Consider the following 15,391-nt stretch of genomic DNA (forward strand, 5'->3'; position numbering starts at 1 on the left):
GGTCCCTAGCTGATTTGTCTCCTTTTCACCTTTTAGAGTTGTCTTATATTTGTTATTTATATAACATACAAGGTTTTTAGGTGTACTTAGTGGGAAGACTAGGAAAAAGTACATTCACTTAATGCCTCCAAAAGGAGAAATCAGGGTTTTGTTAGTTTGTTTTGCCACGCTGTGCAGCTTGCAGGCTCTTAGTTCCCCCACCAGGGATTGAATGTGTGCCCCCTGCAGTGGATACGTGGAGTCCTAACCACTGGACCGCCAGGGAATTCCCTGAAGTCAGTTTCAGTGTTGACTTTTAAGAACTTGCTGGACAAAATAGTGTGTGAGATTTCAAAGTTATATTATAGAATCTGTATCCATTTTCATACAGAAACTTTGCTAAGTGTAACTGAACCATACGTATGCATAAAATAAGCCATCTGTTTGGCAGCATTGACCTGGAACATACCAAGGGCTTGCTTATGTCTTTGTGGGGGAATACAGGCATACCTTGGAGAACTGAGGGTTCAGTTCTAGACCACCATCATAAAGCAAATTTTGCAATAAAGTGAGTCACACTTTTTTGGTTTCTCAGTACATATGAAAGTTATGTTTACATTATGCCGTGGTCTACTGAGTGTGTAATAACATTATGTCTAAAAAATAATGCATGTACCTTAATTTAAAAATTCTTTATTGCTAAAATATGCTAACTTTATAATCTGAGTCTTCAGCAAGTCATAGTTTTTTTGCAGTAGTAACATCAAAGATCACTGATCACACATACCCATAACAAAGATAATAACAGTGAAAAAGTTTGAAATGTAAGAGAGTTATCAAAATGTGACAGAGACATGAAGTGAGCACATGCTGTTGGAAGAATGACGTCAATAGATTCACTTGATGCAGGGTTGCTACAAATCTTCAATTTGTAAAAAATGCAGTATCTGCAAAGTGCAGTAAAGTGAAGCACAATAAAATGAGGTCTGCCTGTACAAAGAAACAGACTCTATCTTATCTCTGATCTCTCTGTCTAATTGGGCAAAAAGACCAACATATACAGAATAATCAGGGAAGTGCTCAGTTGCACTGCAGTCCATAAGAAGAAAGGGGAAAATAAATGTCATCAGCAAATATGATCAGATTATAAATTAAATCTGCTTCCTTTAGTTCTCTTAGGAGTAGTTATTATATAAATTTTCCCATTTTATTCAGTATTTTATTTGCAGCCTCCTGTGTGCCAGGCCACTGCACTTAGATCTAGGATATAAGTATTGGTAAAATAGGTTTCTTTCCTTTTAGAAACTCTCAGCTTTAGTTTGGAGCCACGGGTGGGAAGCAGGTATGAGAAGGCAGATTCGTACAATTTTTTCAGTGCAGTGTCATAGACAAGTCCTACAAGAGTAGCTAGAGTCCTGACTAGGGTCAAAGAAGGCCACAGAGAGATGGTGACATGTCATGTTTGGAGGATAACTAAAGACATAAAAAGAACCAGGACAGAGAAGAGCATCCCATGCAAAGGAACCCATGGAAAGGAGCTTGGTGGAGAGTGTGGGGCACTGGGATTATTTTGAGGCTCCAGTGTAATGGCAGCATATGTAACTATACATTCACCAGTAACATAGCTGATTATTTTTAAATGTTTAGATTTTAACAATTTTCTCTTCTTTGCTGTGATCCAAATCAATGACTTTTTATTGCATTTAACAGTTACACAGAGCTTTATTTTTTAAATGTATTTATGAATATGCTGGGTTTGTTGGTAGCTGTTATATTCAGTGGGTAGTAAATAGATGACCAGTGCTTTACTGAGACACTAACTTTATGTGTCTGTGTGTGTATGTACCTTGATTTAAAAATAATTCCAGCATACACTTGTGTATATTTGACATAGAGAGAACATTAAGAAGGGGCTCTTAAAGTTCTGTCCAACCAGAAAGAGTTTACTTTGCAAAGTCTTTACTGTGCTCAGCAAAAGAGATTATCGTTTTCTCTGGGAGCCAATTTCATTGGGTTGGCCAAAAAGTTCGTTCGGTTTTCCCAGTAAGATGGCTCTAGTCGTGCTTAGTTTTCTTTAACTTCATTCGAAGTAATTTATTAGATTGTATTGTGACAGCTGTCATATCAGGGTGCATTTTTTTAAAACTTATCAAATTAGTGAATTTTTGTGTAGCCATTTTAATATTGAAGACGGAAGGAAAAAAGCAACATTTTCTGCATATTATGCTTTATTATTTCAAGAAAGGTAAAAATGCAACTGAAATGCAAAAATAGATTTGTGCACTGTATGGAGAAGGTGCTGTGACTGATCAAAAGTGGTTTGTGAAGTTTCGTACTGGAGATTTCTCACTGGACGATGCTCCACGGTTGGGTAGACCAGTTGAAGTTGATAGCGGTCAAATCGAGACATTAACTGAGAACAATCAATGTTATACCACGCGGGAGATAGCCGACATACTCAAAATATCCAAATCAAGCGTTGAAAATCATTTGCACCAGCTTGGTTATGTTAATCACTTTGATGTTTGGGTTCCACATAAGTTAAGTGAAAAAAACCTTCTTGACTGGATTTCCGCATGTGATTCTCTACTTAAACAAAATGAAAACGTTCCGTTTTTACAAAACAAATTGTGATGGGCGATGAAAAGTGGATGCTGTACAATAATGTGGAACAGAAGGGATCACGGGGCAAGCGAAATGAACCGCATCAACCACACCAAAGGCCAGTCTTCATCCAAAGAAAGTGATGTTGTGTATATGGTGGGATTGGAAGGGAGTCCTCTACTATGAGCTACTTTTGGAAAAGCAAACAATTAATTCCAACAAGTACTGCTCCCAATTAGACCAACTGAAAGCAGCACTTAATGAAAAGCATTCAGAATTAGTCAACAGAAAACGCATAATCTTCCATCAGGATAACACCAGACCACATGTTTCTTTGATGACCAGGCAAAAACTGTTACAGCTTGGCTGAGAAGTTCTCATTCATCCACTGTATTCACCAGGTTATTGTACCTTTGGATTTCCATGTATTTCGGTCTTTGCAAAATTCTCTTGATGGAAAATTTTCAATTCCCTGGAAGACTGCAAAAAGCACCTGGAACAGTTCTTTGCTCAAAAAAGATAAGTTTTGGGAAGATGGAATTACGAGGTTGCCTGAAAAATGACAGAAGGTAGGGGAACGAAATGGTGAATACGTTGTTCAATAAAGTTCTTGGTGAAAATGAAAAATGTGTCTTTCATTTTTACTTTAAAACTGAAGGGACTTTTTGGCCAACCCAATATTTTCATCTGAAGGCAGTTTTTCCACATATACCTCTGTGCTGATTAGCAGGGAGACGTGGTGCTTTATATGGCAGTGTATGTAGACATGGTCCTCCTACCTAACTAGAGTTTCCTTTTCAGATTTTTTTTTTTTTTTGCGGTACGCGGGCCTCTCACTGTTGTGGCCTCTCCCGTCGTGGAGCACAGGCTCCGGACGCACAGGCTCAGCGGCCATGGCTCACGGGCCTAGCCGCTCCACGGCATGTGGGATCTTCCCGGACTGGGGCACGAACCCGTGTCCCCTGCATCGGCAGGCAGACTCTCAACCACTGCACCACCAGGGAAGCCCCTCCTTTTCAGATTTTTACACGATATGGTAACTTATCTGGAAATCCTAAGGTTAAACCAGAATATTGTCTTGTGTATGTTGAGCCAAACAGCTTATATTTGGAACTCTATGCTTGGAATGTTTTTAGAAAAATATTCTGTTTTGATTATATGGGCCAATAATTAATCTATTTTTTTTTTTTATTGCAGATGGAGTCTGGTGGTACAGTTTTGAGTACCAACTGGTCTGATGTAGGTAAAAGGAAAGTTGAAATCAATCCTCCTGATGATATGGAATGGAAAAAGTACTGAATAAATTAATTTGCTATCACTGTATTGCGTATATTCAGCTAACGCCCATTGTGTACTAATACTGCATTCTTGAATTTTGAACACTGAGTACATCTTTTTAAAGGATTATACCTCTTTACCTCTTTGTGCTTTAGAAATTATTTTCCTTCAAGTGTTCTAAGAGTCTAATGAAGAATGAAAGTCATGTTTTATCACTTTTATCCTTAAGGACTTCAGATATGCTGAAACGGAATGAAGTATCATTTGCTACTAGTTAGATTAATTCTACCTAGTTGGGGGAGTGGAGAAATTGTTAATGGGATATCTTGGGTTATTGCCTTATGTTTGATGCAGTATTCTGTTAATAATTTATTAGACGTGGCAACTTTGGGTGAGCATAGATTTCTCAATTTCAGTGTTATATTGTTTGCTTTTAAAAACTGCTTTTGAATGGAGTTGTAAATACAATTTTTCTATGAAGAAGTTTGGTTTATTTACCTTTTTCTTAAGTTTTTAATGAAAACTTTGAGAAATTATTTATCACAGGGGATTCCCATTTGATTATTTTTATGGGAAGTATTTGTAATTGCACTGAGAATTTTGGTCCTTACCCTTCAAATTCCTGTATAAAACATTGACACCTGAGTTTATCATGCTGCAAATTTAACTGTACTGAAGGCTAATCTGTGAAGCAGGGTCAAACAGTAATTTAGGAGAGCCCAACTCCACTTCTTGCTGCTTTTGCCACAGAAGGATTCCTGAAATTACAAGACTGGTGGTTTGGTTTGGTTTTTTTTCTTCTTTTTTTCTTTATTAGAAAATCTCTCTTCTTATAGCCTCATGATTACTTTGCTTTTGGTGGTTTAGGGCAGCTACTGAGAGAGTAATATGTATACATTTAGTATCTATTCTGTTTATAGAATAAATAGAAACCATGGGAATACAAAAACTAAAAGACATGATCGTTGACTTGAAAGACTTTATAATCTAGCAGAGAGAGAAAATTAACATTCAGGAAGGAATTATGAATGGTTGAATGGTGAACTTATTACAAATACAGTTTTGAGATAGAAAAAATACCTATCTGTGATTAAATGTTCTGTGATTAAAACTACTGACAGTCTAAGCTGTTATAAAGCAAAGGCCATGGATGACCTGTAGGTCTGATTCCTTTTCTCATTGTAATTTTGGAGCCATAGAGGGTGGTGTCTATTAGGTCTCACTAACATTTTGTGGCAAGGAAGTACTCTTATACGCTCATAGCTGAGGATAGGGTAAATGGGGGGCAAATTAGCCGCCATCTCCAAAAAGAGTGGGAATTCAGCCTCTTCCTTCTAGTCATTTGACATGTGTAGGGGAGTCCATAAGGAAAAAGTGGTGGGGTGATACCAGACCGTGCCCAGACCTGCTGTTACTGCTTGTTTATGCATGTAGGGGTCTTCACTTGCCCTTCTGCCCGCTTAGAGTTACAGGCTGCTTTTTTTTATCTTGAACACTGAAGGAAAAGGCAAAATTAAGTTCTCGCATGTATGAATTTCTATAATTTTCTCCTTAGGAAACAAGATAGTGATTATGTTAAGTTTTCTCAGTACCATTAGTCCCCGGGGGTAGGGAGGCTCTTGCTACAGAGATGGTAAATCAGGGGCGTACCCCAGAGACAAGACTCCTGGCTCTAGCAAGTCTCTGCCACCCACTAGCTTTAAAATCTTTAACAGGTTTACAGCCTTCCTATGTTTTATTAGTTCCTTTATCTGCAAATCCATAGGGTCTTAAAGTGTAATTCAAAGTCCATGATTCTAAATAAGGAAGCATTTTTGCCTCTTAAAAGCAACTTTGTTCTTTCTTAGGAATGACACTATTATAATAGAAGTTGAGTTTTTTTTAAAAGGTTCTAGTACTAGTTTTGCTTTTATTTTAAAGGATACACTGTCTAAAGTGTGTTTATCTGTTGGCTAGATTTGCTTAAGGATGTCGGATTCAGGATTTTGCCGAGCCAAATGGAGTTCCTAATATACATGACTATGTTATATTACAATGTTACCTTGTCTAAATACAATAGGTTTATGGGTAAAGGAGGGAATTTTGAGAAGTAGGTTAGACTGCTTGCCCTAAAGTACCACTCTAAAGTACTGCTTCTCTTTCACCATTCTAGACAGTGAAAAATTGTAAGACTCCAGAAAGTTAAAAAACTTCATTTTGAGCCTTTATCTTTATTCTCTGTTATCTCAGCTTGGCTATTAATTGGTCCCACTTTCTTTCTAGACTCCCATTTCCTTCCTTCCTCCCTCCCTCCCTCCCTCCCGCCTTCCTTGCCCTCTTCCCCCACATGGCTTTCAGGATCTCAGTTCCCCCACCAAGGATTGAACCCGGGTCATGGCAGTGAAAGCCCAGAATCCTAAGTGCTAGGCCACCAGGGAACTCCCTAGACTCCCATTTTCAGTTCTCAAATCTTGATTCTCTTTGTGCTCTAGTTACCCTTTTGTTTCTTTAGAATGTACATTTTTCTCTTAGTATTTATTTTCCTTCTTGAGGTTCAGTCTTGGAATATATTTTTTTCTATCTTTATGGAAGAAAAGGATGGTTTGCACTAATAACTACAGTTGTCCCGCACCCCGTCCCCACCCCCAGCATTTCCATTCCTTTGATCTGAGATATTCACTAAATGCAGAACATTGAATTGTTATTGTCTCCTTGAGTCTGGAAAAACTTTTATTTTCTTAGCAGGCTAACTATATAGGACAGGGAGAAAATAATTGACCTGTCCTAGATAAATTTTTTAGATAAATTTCAAATAAACATTTAAAATGAGGCTATGGGCTTCCCTCGTGGCGCAGTGGTTAAGAATCCGCCTGCCAATGCAGGGGACACGGGTTTGAGCCCTGGTCCGGGAAGATCCCACATGCCTCAGAGCAACTAAGCCCTTGCACCACAACTACTGAGCCTGTGCTCTAGAGCCCGGGAGCCACAACTGCTGAATCCCGCACGCCTAGAGCCCATGCTCTGCAACAAGAGAAGCCACCACAATGAGAAGCCTGCGCACCGCAATGAAGAGTAGCCCCTGCTCACCACAAATAGAGAAAGCCTGCACGCAGCAACAAAGTCCCAGTGCAGCCAAAAATTAATTAATTAATTAATTAATTAAAAATAAAATGAAGCTATGTCACTATGCTATTATGAATAGTTTAGATAGACATTTTAGTTCACTACTGAAATGTGTTTTGGCTATCCTTTCCCATTTTACCTTCCTTTTCTCCTTCCCCAATTATCTACATATCAGATTAGGTCATTGATCTGAGAAATACATCACTGACCCAGAGCAGTATTGCCTATTAATTGACCATCTGATCTGCTTAGTGCACTTTAATTTTACTGCCATCTTCCTTGTCCAGGTTAGTGTGCATGTCTCTCTGACTTGTAGCTATTACTTATATTTCCAGAAATAGGTAGAACTTCCCTGGGTGTTTTGTGGTGTTTGTTACTAGAGCCACTTTTTTTTTTTGTAACCAGCTAGCTGTAAAGAAGTTTACCTTTACACTCTTACCTGCTATTTTAGCTCCATATTTTAGCATCCATAAAAGAATATGGATATCTTTTATCTCTGCCTTGGAGGAACCAAGGAGAGGAAATAATAGAAGCTAAAAGGACAAAATAATGATTTCTGTGCCAGGAAGGGTCATGTGTAGTTTTAAATAAGGGGGATCGTCAACATTGATCTGGTTTCTTTTGTCTCCAACCATGCATATGCTATTGTAAAACCATTTTACACATATCAAGAGATTTTATTTTGGAAACATTGGGTACTTGTGGGTAAATTGGAGATACTGCTTTACTCAAAAGTGTTACTGTTTGGTGCCACATTTGTGATTTGCTTCTGAAATTAATTTAACTCTTAGCCTCTCTTCCTACCTCAGTAAACTTATCCCCCAAATCAGCTAAAATCATACACATTGCTAGCCCATGCGGGCAATAACAGTGATAACTATTCTGTACTAGTGCTTTTTATGGGCCAGGTGTGCTTTATATATATGTACTACCTCGTTTATAACAGCCTTGTGAGGTAATGATAGCATCCTGTCATTTCAGATCAGAAAAATGAGGCCCAAGTTAAGTTCTTTGCCTAGTTCAGTCCACTGATAAGTGATGGACCTGGGATTTGAACAGAGGCCTGTCAGAATTCAGTTCCCATGCTTTTAACAACTGAATGAATTGGGTGGACGAGTGATTTTTATTAATCAGCTGTCTCACAGTGAAGCAGAGGATGTGCAAGTTGAATTTTTTAATTCTTGTACGTGAGCTGGGAAGTACATTTCTTAAAGATCAGAATATTATCATCAGTTTCATAAGTAGGAAAGCTTATTAGGAGTCCAAATCTCTTGCCTCTTGTAGAGATAATACAAGCAAGTAGTCTTGACTTGTGTTGAAGGTTTTGTTTTTCTCAAATGCAGATAATTACAGAGAAACAAGATACGCTTAGAACTGTTACAGGTGAAAGAATACTGGCACACCATCCTGATCAAGTTCTTGTTCTTTAAACTTGGGAGCTCTCACACTAGTTTTCCTTGTTAAAATGCTAAAATTGTTTCAAGGTTTGTTTTTTCCTATCTAGATATGTGTATTAGGATCAGTGTATCACTGATTTCTTCAATAAAATTGGAATGATTCAGGTTTAGTCCCTTTGTTCCGATCATGTTAGCATTTTATATATATTCTGAATTTTGCCTTGTCTGGAGTCTTCTAAATGTTACCTTTGCTGTGCCTTCAAATTTGATTTTTTAATTCTTTTGCATTGAGACTTCTCATACATATCTTGTTGACTTTATTTTCTCTTATAGGATTCAGTTATACAAAAGATGTTTCAAAAACAGTACTGTTGGCCCAAAAGCAATTTTTACTTATCAAAAAGGAGTAAGGAGGATCATCTTCATTGCTTGTATACGAGCTTTTAAAAACCATGCTCTACAGTGCAACTACAAAAGCTCTAAATAATAGTAAACTGTTATACATACTGTGTGCTTGATGCTCTTTTTAAGTGCATTAAAAGGCAATATCGCATAGTAGTTAAACGCTGGACTCCGAAGACAGCCTGCTTGAGATCCGTCCTGGCTACACTGCTTACTAGCTGTGTGACAGTGGGCAGGTAGTTAATGTCTCTGTGCCTCAACTTTCCTATCTAAATTGGGCTAATATACCCACCTCATGGACATATATGAGTTGAATGTGTTAATACAGTTCTACAATTATTTATCCTAATCCAGAGGGCTCTAAAAACTAGATTGTGTGTGTATGTGTGATTCAGTGGTTAAAAAAAACAAAAACCTGTCCTAAACTTGCAATTTGAATAGTCATATATTTTGCTGCAGAAATATTAATTTGTTTAATAACAGTGCTACCACAGATCCTGCTGAGGTTGTTAAAAAATCAATAATATATCTGTACTGCATTCTAAAATTCAAAATCCTGAATTCAGAAACGCATCTGGCTCCAGAGTTTTTGAATAGAGTTACATGTACCTGTATATGTAAAGTGCAGAGAGCAGTGATTAATGTATATGCATTTAAGCTGCAAGGTTTAAATACTGTAGTAAGCCTTTTTGTTCTAAGTTCAGTCCTTCAAGATTCAGGATTCCGTCTGAGGAAAGTATATCAGCTGCTTAACAATCATTAGTATCATTTTAAAAAAATTATAGTGAGAGCATAAAAGTTCGCAGAAAAGCTTTTATTTTGAATGAGTAGTTATTTTAATTTACTTCAGCAGAGCTTAAATATGCAAGTATTGTCAGCAGTACTTTAGAAAGAATCATAAAGTAGGAACTTCCTTGGTGGCACAGTGGTTAAGAATCCACCTGCCGATGCAGGGGACACGGGTTCGAGCCCTGGTCCGGGAAGATCCCATATGCCACGGAGCAACTAAGCCCGTGCACCACAACTACTGAGCCCGTGCTCTAGAGCCCATGTGCCACAACTACTGAAGCCCGTGCACAGCAACGAAGAGTAGCCCCCACTCGCTGCAGCTAGAGAAAGCCCGCAAGCAGCAACGAAGACCTAATGCAGGCATAAAATAAGTTAATTAATTTTAAAAAAAGGAATCATCAAGTATAGTGGTGCCAGAACACACAAACTATATGTAGAATGTTAAGGGACTTCCTTTCAGAAGTTCTTTGATTTTAATTCCATTTTAATTTAAATTCAAGACAGTAAAACTATTAGGGCTTATAAAAACAAGTTGCAAAATCATGCCACTTGTAAACCACAGATTCTGTCCTGTTACTTCCATCAGTGTAGTGAAACTGATAGTTGTTTTTTTTTTTTTTTTTTTTTTTTTTCTTTTTTGTGGTATGCAGGCCTCCCTCCGTTGTGGCCTCTCCCGTTGCGGAGCACAGGCTCCGGACGCACAAGCCCAGCGGCCATGGCCCACGGGCCCAGCCGCTCCGCGGCACGTGGGATCCTCCCAGACCGGGGCGCGAACCCAGTTCCCCTGCATCGGCAGGCGGACGCGCAACCACTGCGCCACCAGGGAAGCCCCGATAGTTGTTTTTTTACAAGAGTTAGTTCATCAGTCTATTCCCTCTCTACCCTGTTCCCTGCCCCTCAGACAATCAGTGGGGAGCAAAAAGTATGTGTAGTCCTTTGTATATAGACACTAGTACTATAGACTCAAGTTTGGGGGTCTTCTCTCCCAACTGCCACTTTTTGTCACTCATTTGTACTCTAACATTGACCTTTTCTGTGACCTAATTGACTACAAATGAACACTTTCCTAAGCTAGCTTAACTTAGTGCCTGCGAAATATGCTAAGAAATTGAATGTATTTCCTTGGAATTACTACTTACTACTTTGCTATTTATTAGTTGCAAAATGATCAGTTTACTTCGACTACCACAGAGGTAATGGTCTCATAGCAGAAAGGACACTAACACGTGAATTTGGAATCTTAAAATCCCAGTTTTGGTATGTTAATAATGGTGTGTTTTGAGGACAAGTGACTTAACCCTTCTGAACTATTTTTCTCATCTCTAACACTAGATGATGATTACCTGTCAGGATTGTGAGGACTTAACTAAGTCCTGACTCAAAAGTATGTGACCAATAATTGTCACTTAAGTATATATAAAGTCCTTGATTTTTTTTCTCAGTGCTGTTGAGTAGTAGAATTCCTAAAAGGAAGGTAACAAATCTGACTTAGCTGCTATTCAAGGGCAGCCTCAGCCGTTTTTTTAGCTGTATCTGTCACTGCTTCACTGTGTACTTAAGCTCCAGGCACACAGGAACAGTCTAGGGGTTTGCATACTTTTTATGTAAAGGGCCATATAATGAATATTTTAGGCTTTGTGTGGCACATAAAGACTCTGTTGCATGTTCTTCTTTTTAGTTTGCAGACCTCTGCTCTGTCTGAATATCCCATGTATTTTTATTCCTTCTTCCATCCGACCTGGAAAGCTTCAGTTTCCTATTGATGTGTCAAAACTAAGTTCATATGCCACCTCCAGGAAAGCTGTTTAATCTTGTGCTACTCTGTCAATGACTGGCTTTGTAGCAGTTGGGTTGGGTTATTTGCTTATGGTTGAGGCACCCATTAGATCCTTCGATAGAATCAAACCAAAAATCACAGTGTCCTGTGAGCACGCTTGAGAGTTTGATCTGTTCATTATCAAGTCACTACAGTTGACTCATTTCTTCCCTTGTGACTGAGTTGCTTTGGGGAGGGTCGAGGGGGCTGGCTTTGAACTTTGTACCTGCAGTACCTGGTGCATAGAGAATAAGCTTTCAGAATTTGGTAGATGGTCTTAACGCTGCACAGAGGAATGCCCTTATTTTCTTCTCTTCATTCTGGTAAGTGTCCTCAGTTAGAATACTCTTGTTAAATCCCCCCTTCCATCCCCTCCGCCGTGTTGTGGTGGAGGTGCCTTGCTGATGCGTCTGTTAAGGCACCGCTCAGAGTTTCACGGATTTTAGGGTTAGTTGCATGGTGTCTTTTTTACCCTGTGTGTCCCACTTCATTACGTTGTTATTTACTTATTTTTGGATCTTTGATGCCGAGCACAGTGCCTTTCACGTAGTAGATATTCAAGTATTGAAACTGTTGTTGCACACTAACCCAAAGAAATAGTTTTAAAAACTGTACTTTGTTTATAATATGTGCCCTTGAAATTATTTATTCATCAATATAGATAGAATAGTAACTTTAAAATAGATATTTAACCCCTGGTCATGAGAGCTAAATCTAATTTGTTCTTCAGTTATCTACATCACTAGAGGGAATAGCAATTATATAACTAATCAAAAGCCATGTGATACGTAGTTTTTTGTGTTGCCATTTAATTTTCAGATTCCTTTTATTCCCCCCTGATTGTTTTAAAACCAAAATATATGTGTTTCCTTAAGGAAAGGACTGAAGTTTACTTTCTAATTAGGTTAGTCATGCTTTGAGAAGAAATTCTGAGCCCAGGGAACTTGGGTAAAGGAGGCCAGAGTTTTACAAACCCCGGAATTGGTTTGGACATATGCACAGGTCTGGAAACTAAGAGTGAGTCGAGTAGCTTCATTTATAAGCATACCAACTTCTGGAGGCAAAAATTTAGACTGCCTACTAGTACAGTTTTCTTCTGGAAAACCCCCAAAGAAATTTTGAGCTACTGAATACTACATGAACCTCTTCGGTGAGTGTTACGTACTTTATTTTTTTAACAGTATTAATACCTTTGCCTTCTTTCAAAAGCCATATACTTTTTTTCTTGGATTGGGTTTTCACTTTAATATTGGTCATAGAATAATATATAGAATAATATAGATAAGTGACAAATACATGTTCATGGTATCATACCCATTCATTCATTCATCAACGTTGAGTGCAAGGTATGTGCCAGACACTGTTCTGGACGCTAGGGATACACTGGTGAACAGATTCCCTGCACTTATGAAGCCTAACTTACAGGGGAGATAAGCAGAATGTATGTTAAATGATGTTAAGTGCTAAGGGAGAAAACTGCACGTGCGAAGAGGCCCGTAGGCGGTTGAAATTTGAGATAGGAGACCAATTGAGAACTCAGGGAGCCGACCTGAACTCAGTGCAGACTCGAAGGAAGCAGAGGGGGTGGTGGAGACTTCCGAGAAGGAGCAGCAGATGTGCAGGCCTCGGTGCGTGCGGGACGCGAGGGAGGCTGTGGGGCTGGGCCGAGCTGCTGAGGATATGGATGAGTGAGTGGAGGCCACGGGGGCCTCAGTTACTAAGGCCTTGCAGGTGGTGGAGGCGACGTGATGGTAGCCAGTGCCAGGGCTTGCCCCAGCTTAATTTGGGATCCTGTTGTCCTCGGTGCTGCAAAATTTTACTGGTTATCGTTCTTTTTAAAAATGTTCTGATTTTTATCAAGTGTACATACAGTCGAATCAAATTTAGTGTATAGATCTAGCGGGGATTGCAGTGGAGTTTTGCTCTGAACACCTGATGGTATTGACGTGAATGAATTTGAGTTACGGTATATGACTCAGTGGGTATATGCGAAGGCCTCAGGTTCAGTACTTCACTGAAATATTTATTTCTGTTCTTTTAACACATTAAATTACAGATAATGTCACATTTTAGTGTAATCTGTGTTTAGCAAAGCTGTTTCCTGTTCTGGAATATAAGTATGGTTATAGCGTACTAGATGCTGAGACAAAATTGGATTAAGGAGAATGATTGGTTGTGAACAGGGACTTAATGAGTGTGGCATAGGATTTTATGTTTAATAGAATTGTCAAAATCAGATCAGCAGGCATGTTTTTATGGGCCGTCTGCCAAGACTACAAGTCGTTTTGGTACCTGTACTCCCTGAAACATGTATTTGCATTCCATTCCTTGTCAACGTGAGACAAAACAAAGAAAAATAAAATGAGAATTTTAGAGCTGGAATGAATCTTAAGTACTGTCTGGTTTTACAAATGCATTTTTTTCCAGAGCACTCTCATACACTTTTTTCTTCATAGGAGTTCTTTAACTCACACAGATAGTTAGTTGGTGATAGAATCAGAATTTAACTTGGATAAAACTTAAATTATTTACCCCAATAGTGTACTGATCTTCTGACAGTTGTCCCAAATATCAGGCAACTAAAAATTCCAGCATTGGGAAGATATTCTGTATAAGGTAGTGGTTCTCAAGCTTGAGGGTGAGTGACCCTCACCTGGGAAGCTTGTTTTTTTTAAAATGTAGGCTTTCTCTGTTTCCTTCCTGAGATTTTGAATCAGTAGGTTTGTGATAGGGCCCAGTAAAGCTGTGTTTATCATGACCTGGTGACTTTGAAGTATGTGACCTGGGACCTTGCCCTTAAAAAAAATGATTTCACGGAGTAAAGGTGAGAGAGAATTAAAAAGTGAGGTTATTAGCGCTAATCATCCCTGATGTCTTATTTCTGAAAAATTTTAGAAAAAAATAAAAAGCTACTTGAGATCTTGTTCTTTTGAAGAATTTGTTTTCCTCTTACATAGATGTAAAGGCAGAGGTGAGATGCTTAATGATTATTTTTGTTCCTCTGTCATCAGAACCTTAGGGTCATTATGATACAAGTCATTGAATCCATATAACCACAATGATACACCACATGGTGAAAGAAAGTCTTTTTCAGTGAAAGTGAAACAAATTGAGACTATTTGGACAAGATGCAAGTTGGTCATTGCTGAGATATTGCTAAAACTGAGCAGAGAATATTAGAATAGTCAATATTCATGGAGTATATATGGAATATGATAGTACTGATTGATAATAAGGCACTGTTTCTTTAGCAACTGGAATATTCTCAGATGTTGCCTGATTACACCAAGGTGCTCAGTGAATTAAAAATTATGGTGGTGCTGGTGGATTAAGTAGAGTAGAATATGTTAGGGAGATCTTTCTGGAGTGGAGATCTTTTTCACTATGTAGTCGTATAGTTACCTTAGTAACTAATAGGCAGGAATATGGTTTTAATTGAAAAGAAACCACTTGCCTTTAAAAGCATAATGTCCTAGATGAATGGATAAAGAAGATGTGGCACATATATACAATGGAATATTATTCAGCCATAAAAAGAAACGAAATTGAATTGTTTGTAGTGAGGTGGATGGACTGGGAGTCTGTCATACAGAGTCAAGTAGGTCAGAAAAAGAAAAACAAATACCATATGCTAACACATATATATGGAATCTTAAAAAAAAAAAGGTTCTGAAAAACCTAGAGGGCAGGACAGGAATAAAGATGCAGACGTAGAGAATGGACTTGAGGACGTGGGGAGGGGGAAGGGTAAGCTGGGATGAAGTGAGAGAGTGGCGTGGACATATAAACACTACCAAACGTAAAATAGCTAGTGGGAAGCAGCCACATAGCACATGGAGAACAGCTCAGTGCTTTGTGACCACCTGGAGGGGTGGGACAGGGAGGGTGGGAGGGAGAAGACACAAGAGGGAGGAGATATGGGGATGTATGTATACGGTATAGCTGATTCACTTTGTTAAAGCAGAAACTAACACACCCTTGTAAAGCAATTATACTCCAATAAAGATGTTAAAAAAAAAAACAA

General features: G+C 38.7%; 1 protein-coding gene across 1 annotated transcript in view; it reads left to right on the forward strand.

Annotated features, from left to right (window-relative positions):
• Positions 1-15,391, forward strand: part of SUGT1 (SGT1 homolog, MIS12 kinetochore complex assembly cochaperone) — a 70,722-nt gene extending 55,331 nt beyond the window's left edge. Inside the window, exon 13 of the mRNA XM_024126003.2 lies at positions 3,781-15,391. Coding sequence (XP_023981771.1) covers positions 3,781-3,882 — 102 coding nt within the window. The 3' untranslated portion in view covers positions 3,883-15,391. The remainder of the gene's footprint in view (positions 1-3,780) is intronic.

This window comes from Physeter macrocephalus, chromosome 13, assembly GCF_002837175.3.
Source record: "Physeter macrocephalus isolate SW-GA chromosome 13, ASM283717v5, whole genome shotgun sequence".
NCBI classification, from domain to species: Eukaryota; Metazoa; Chordata; class Mammalia; order Artiodactyla; family Physeteridae; genus Physeter; species Physeter macrocephalus.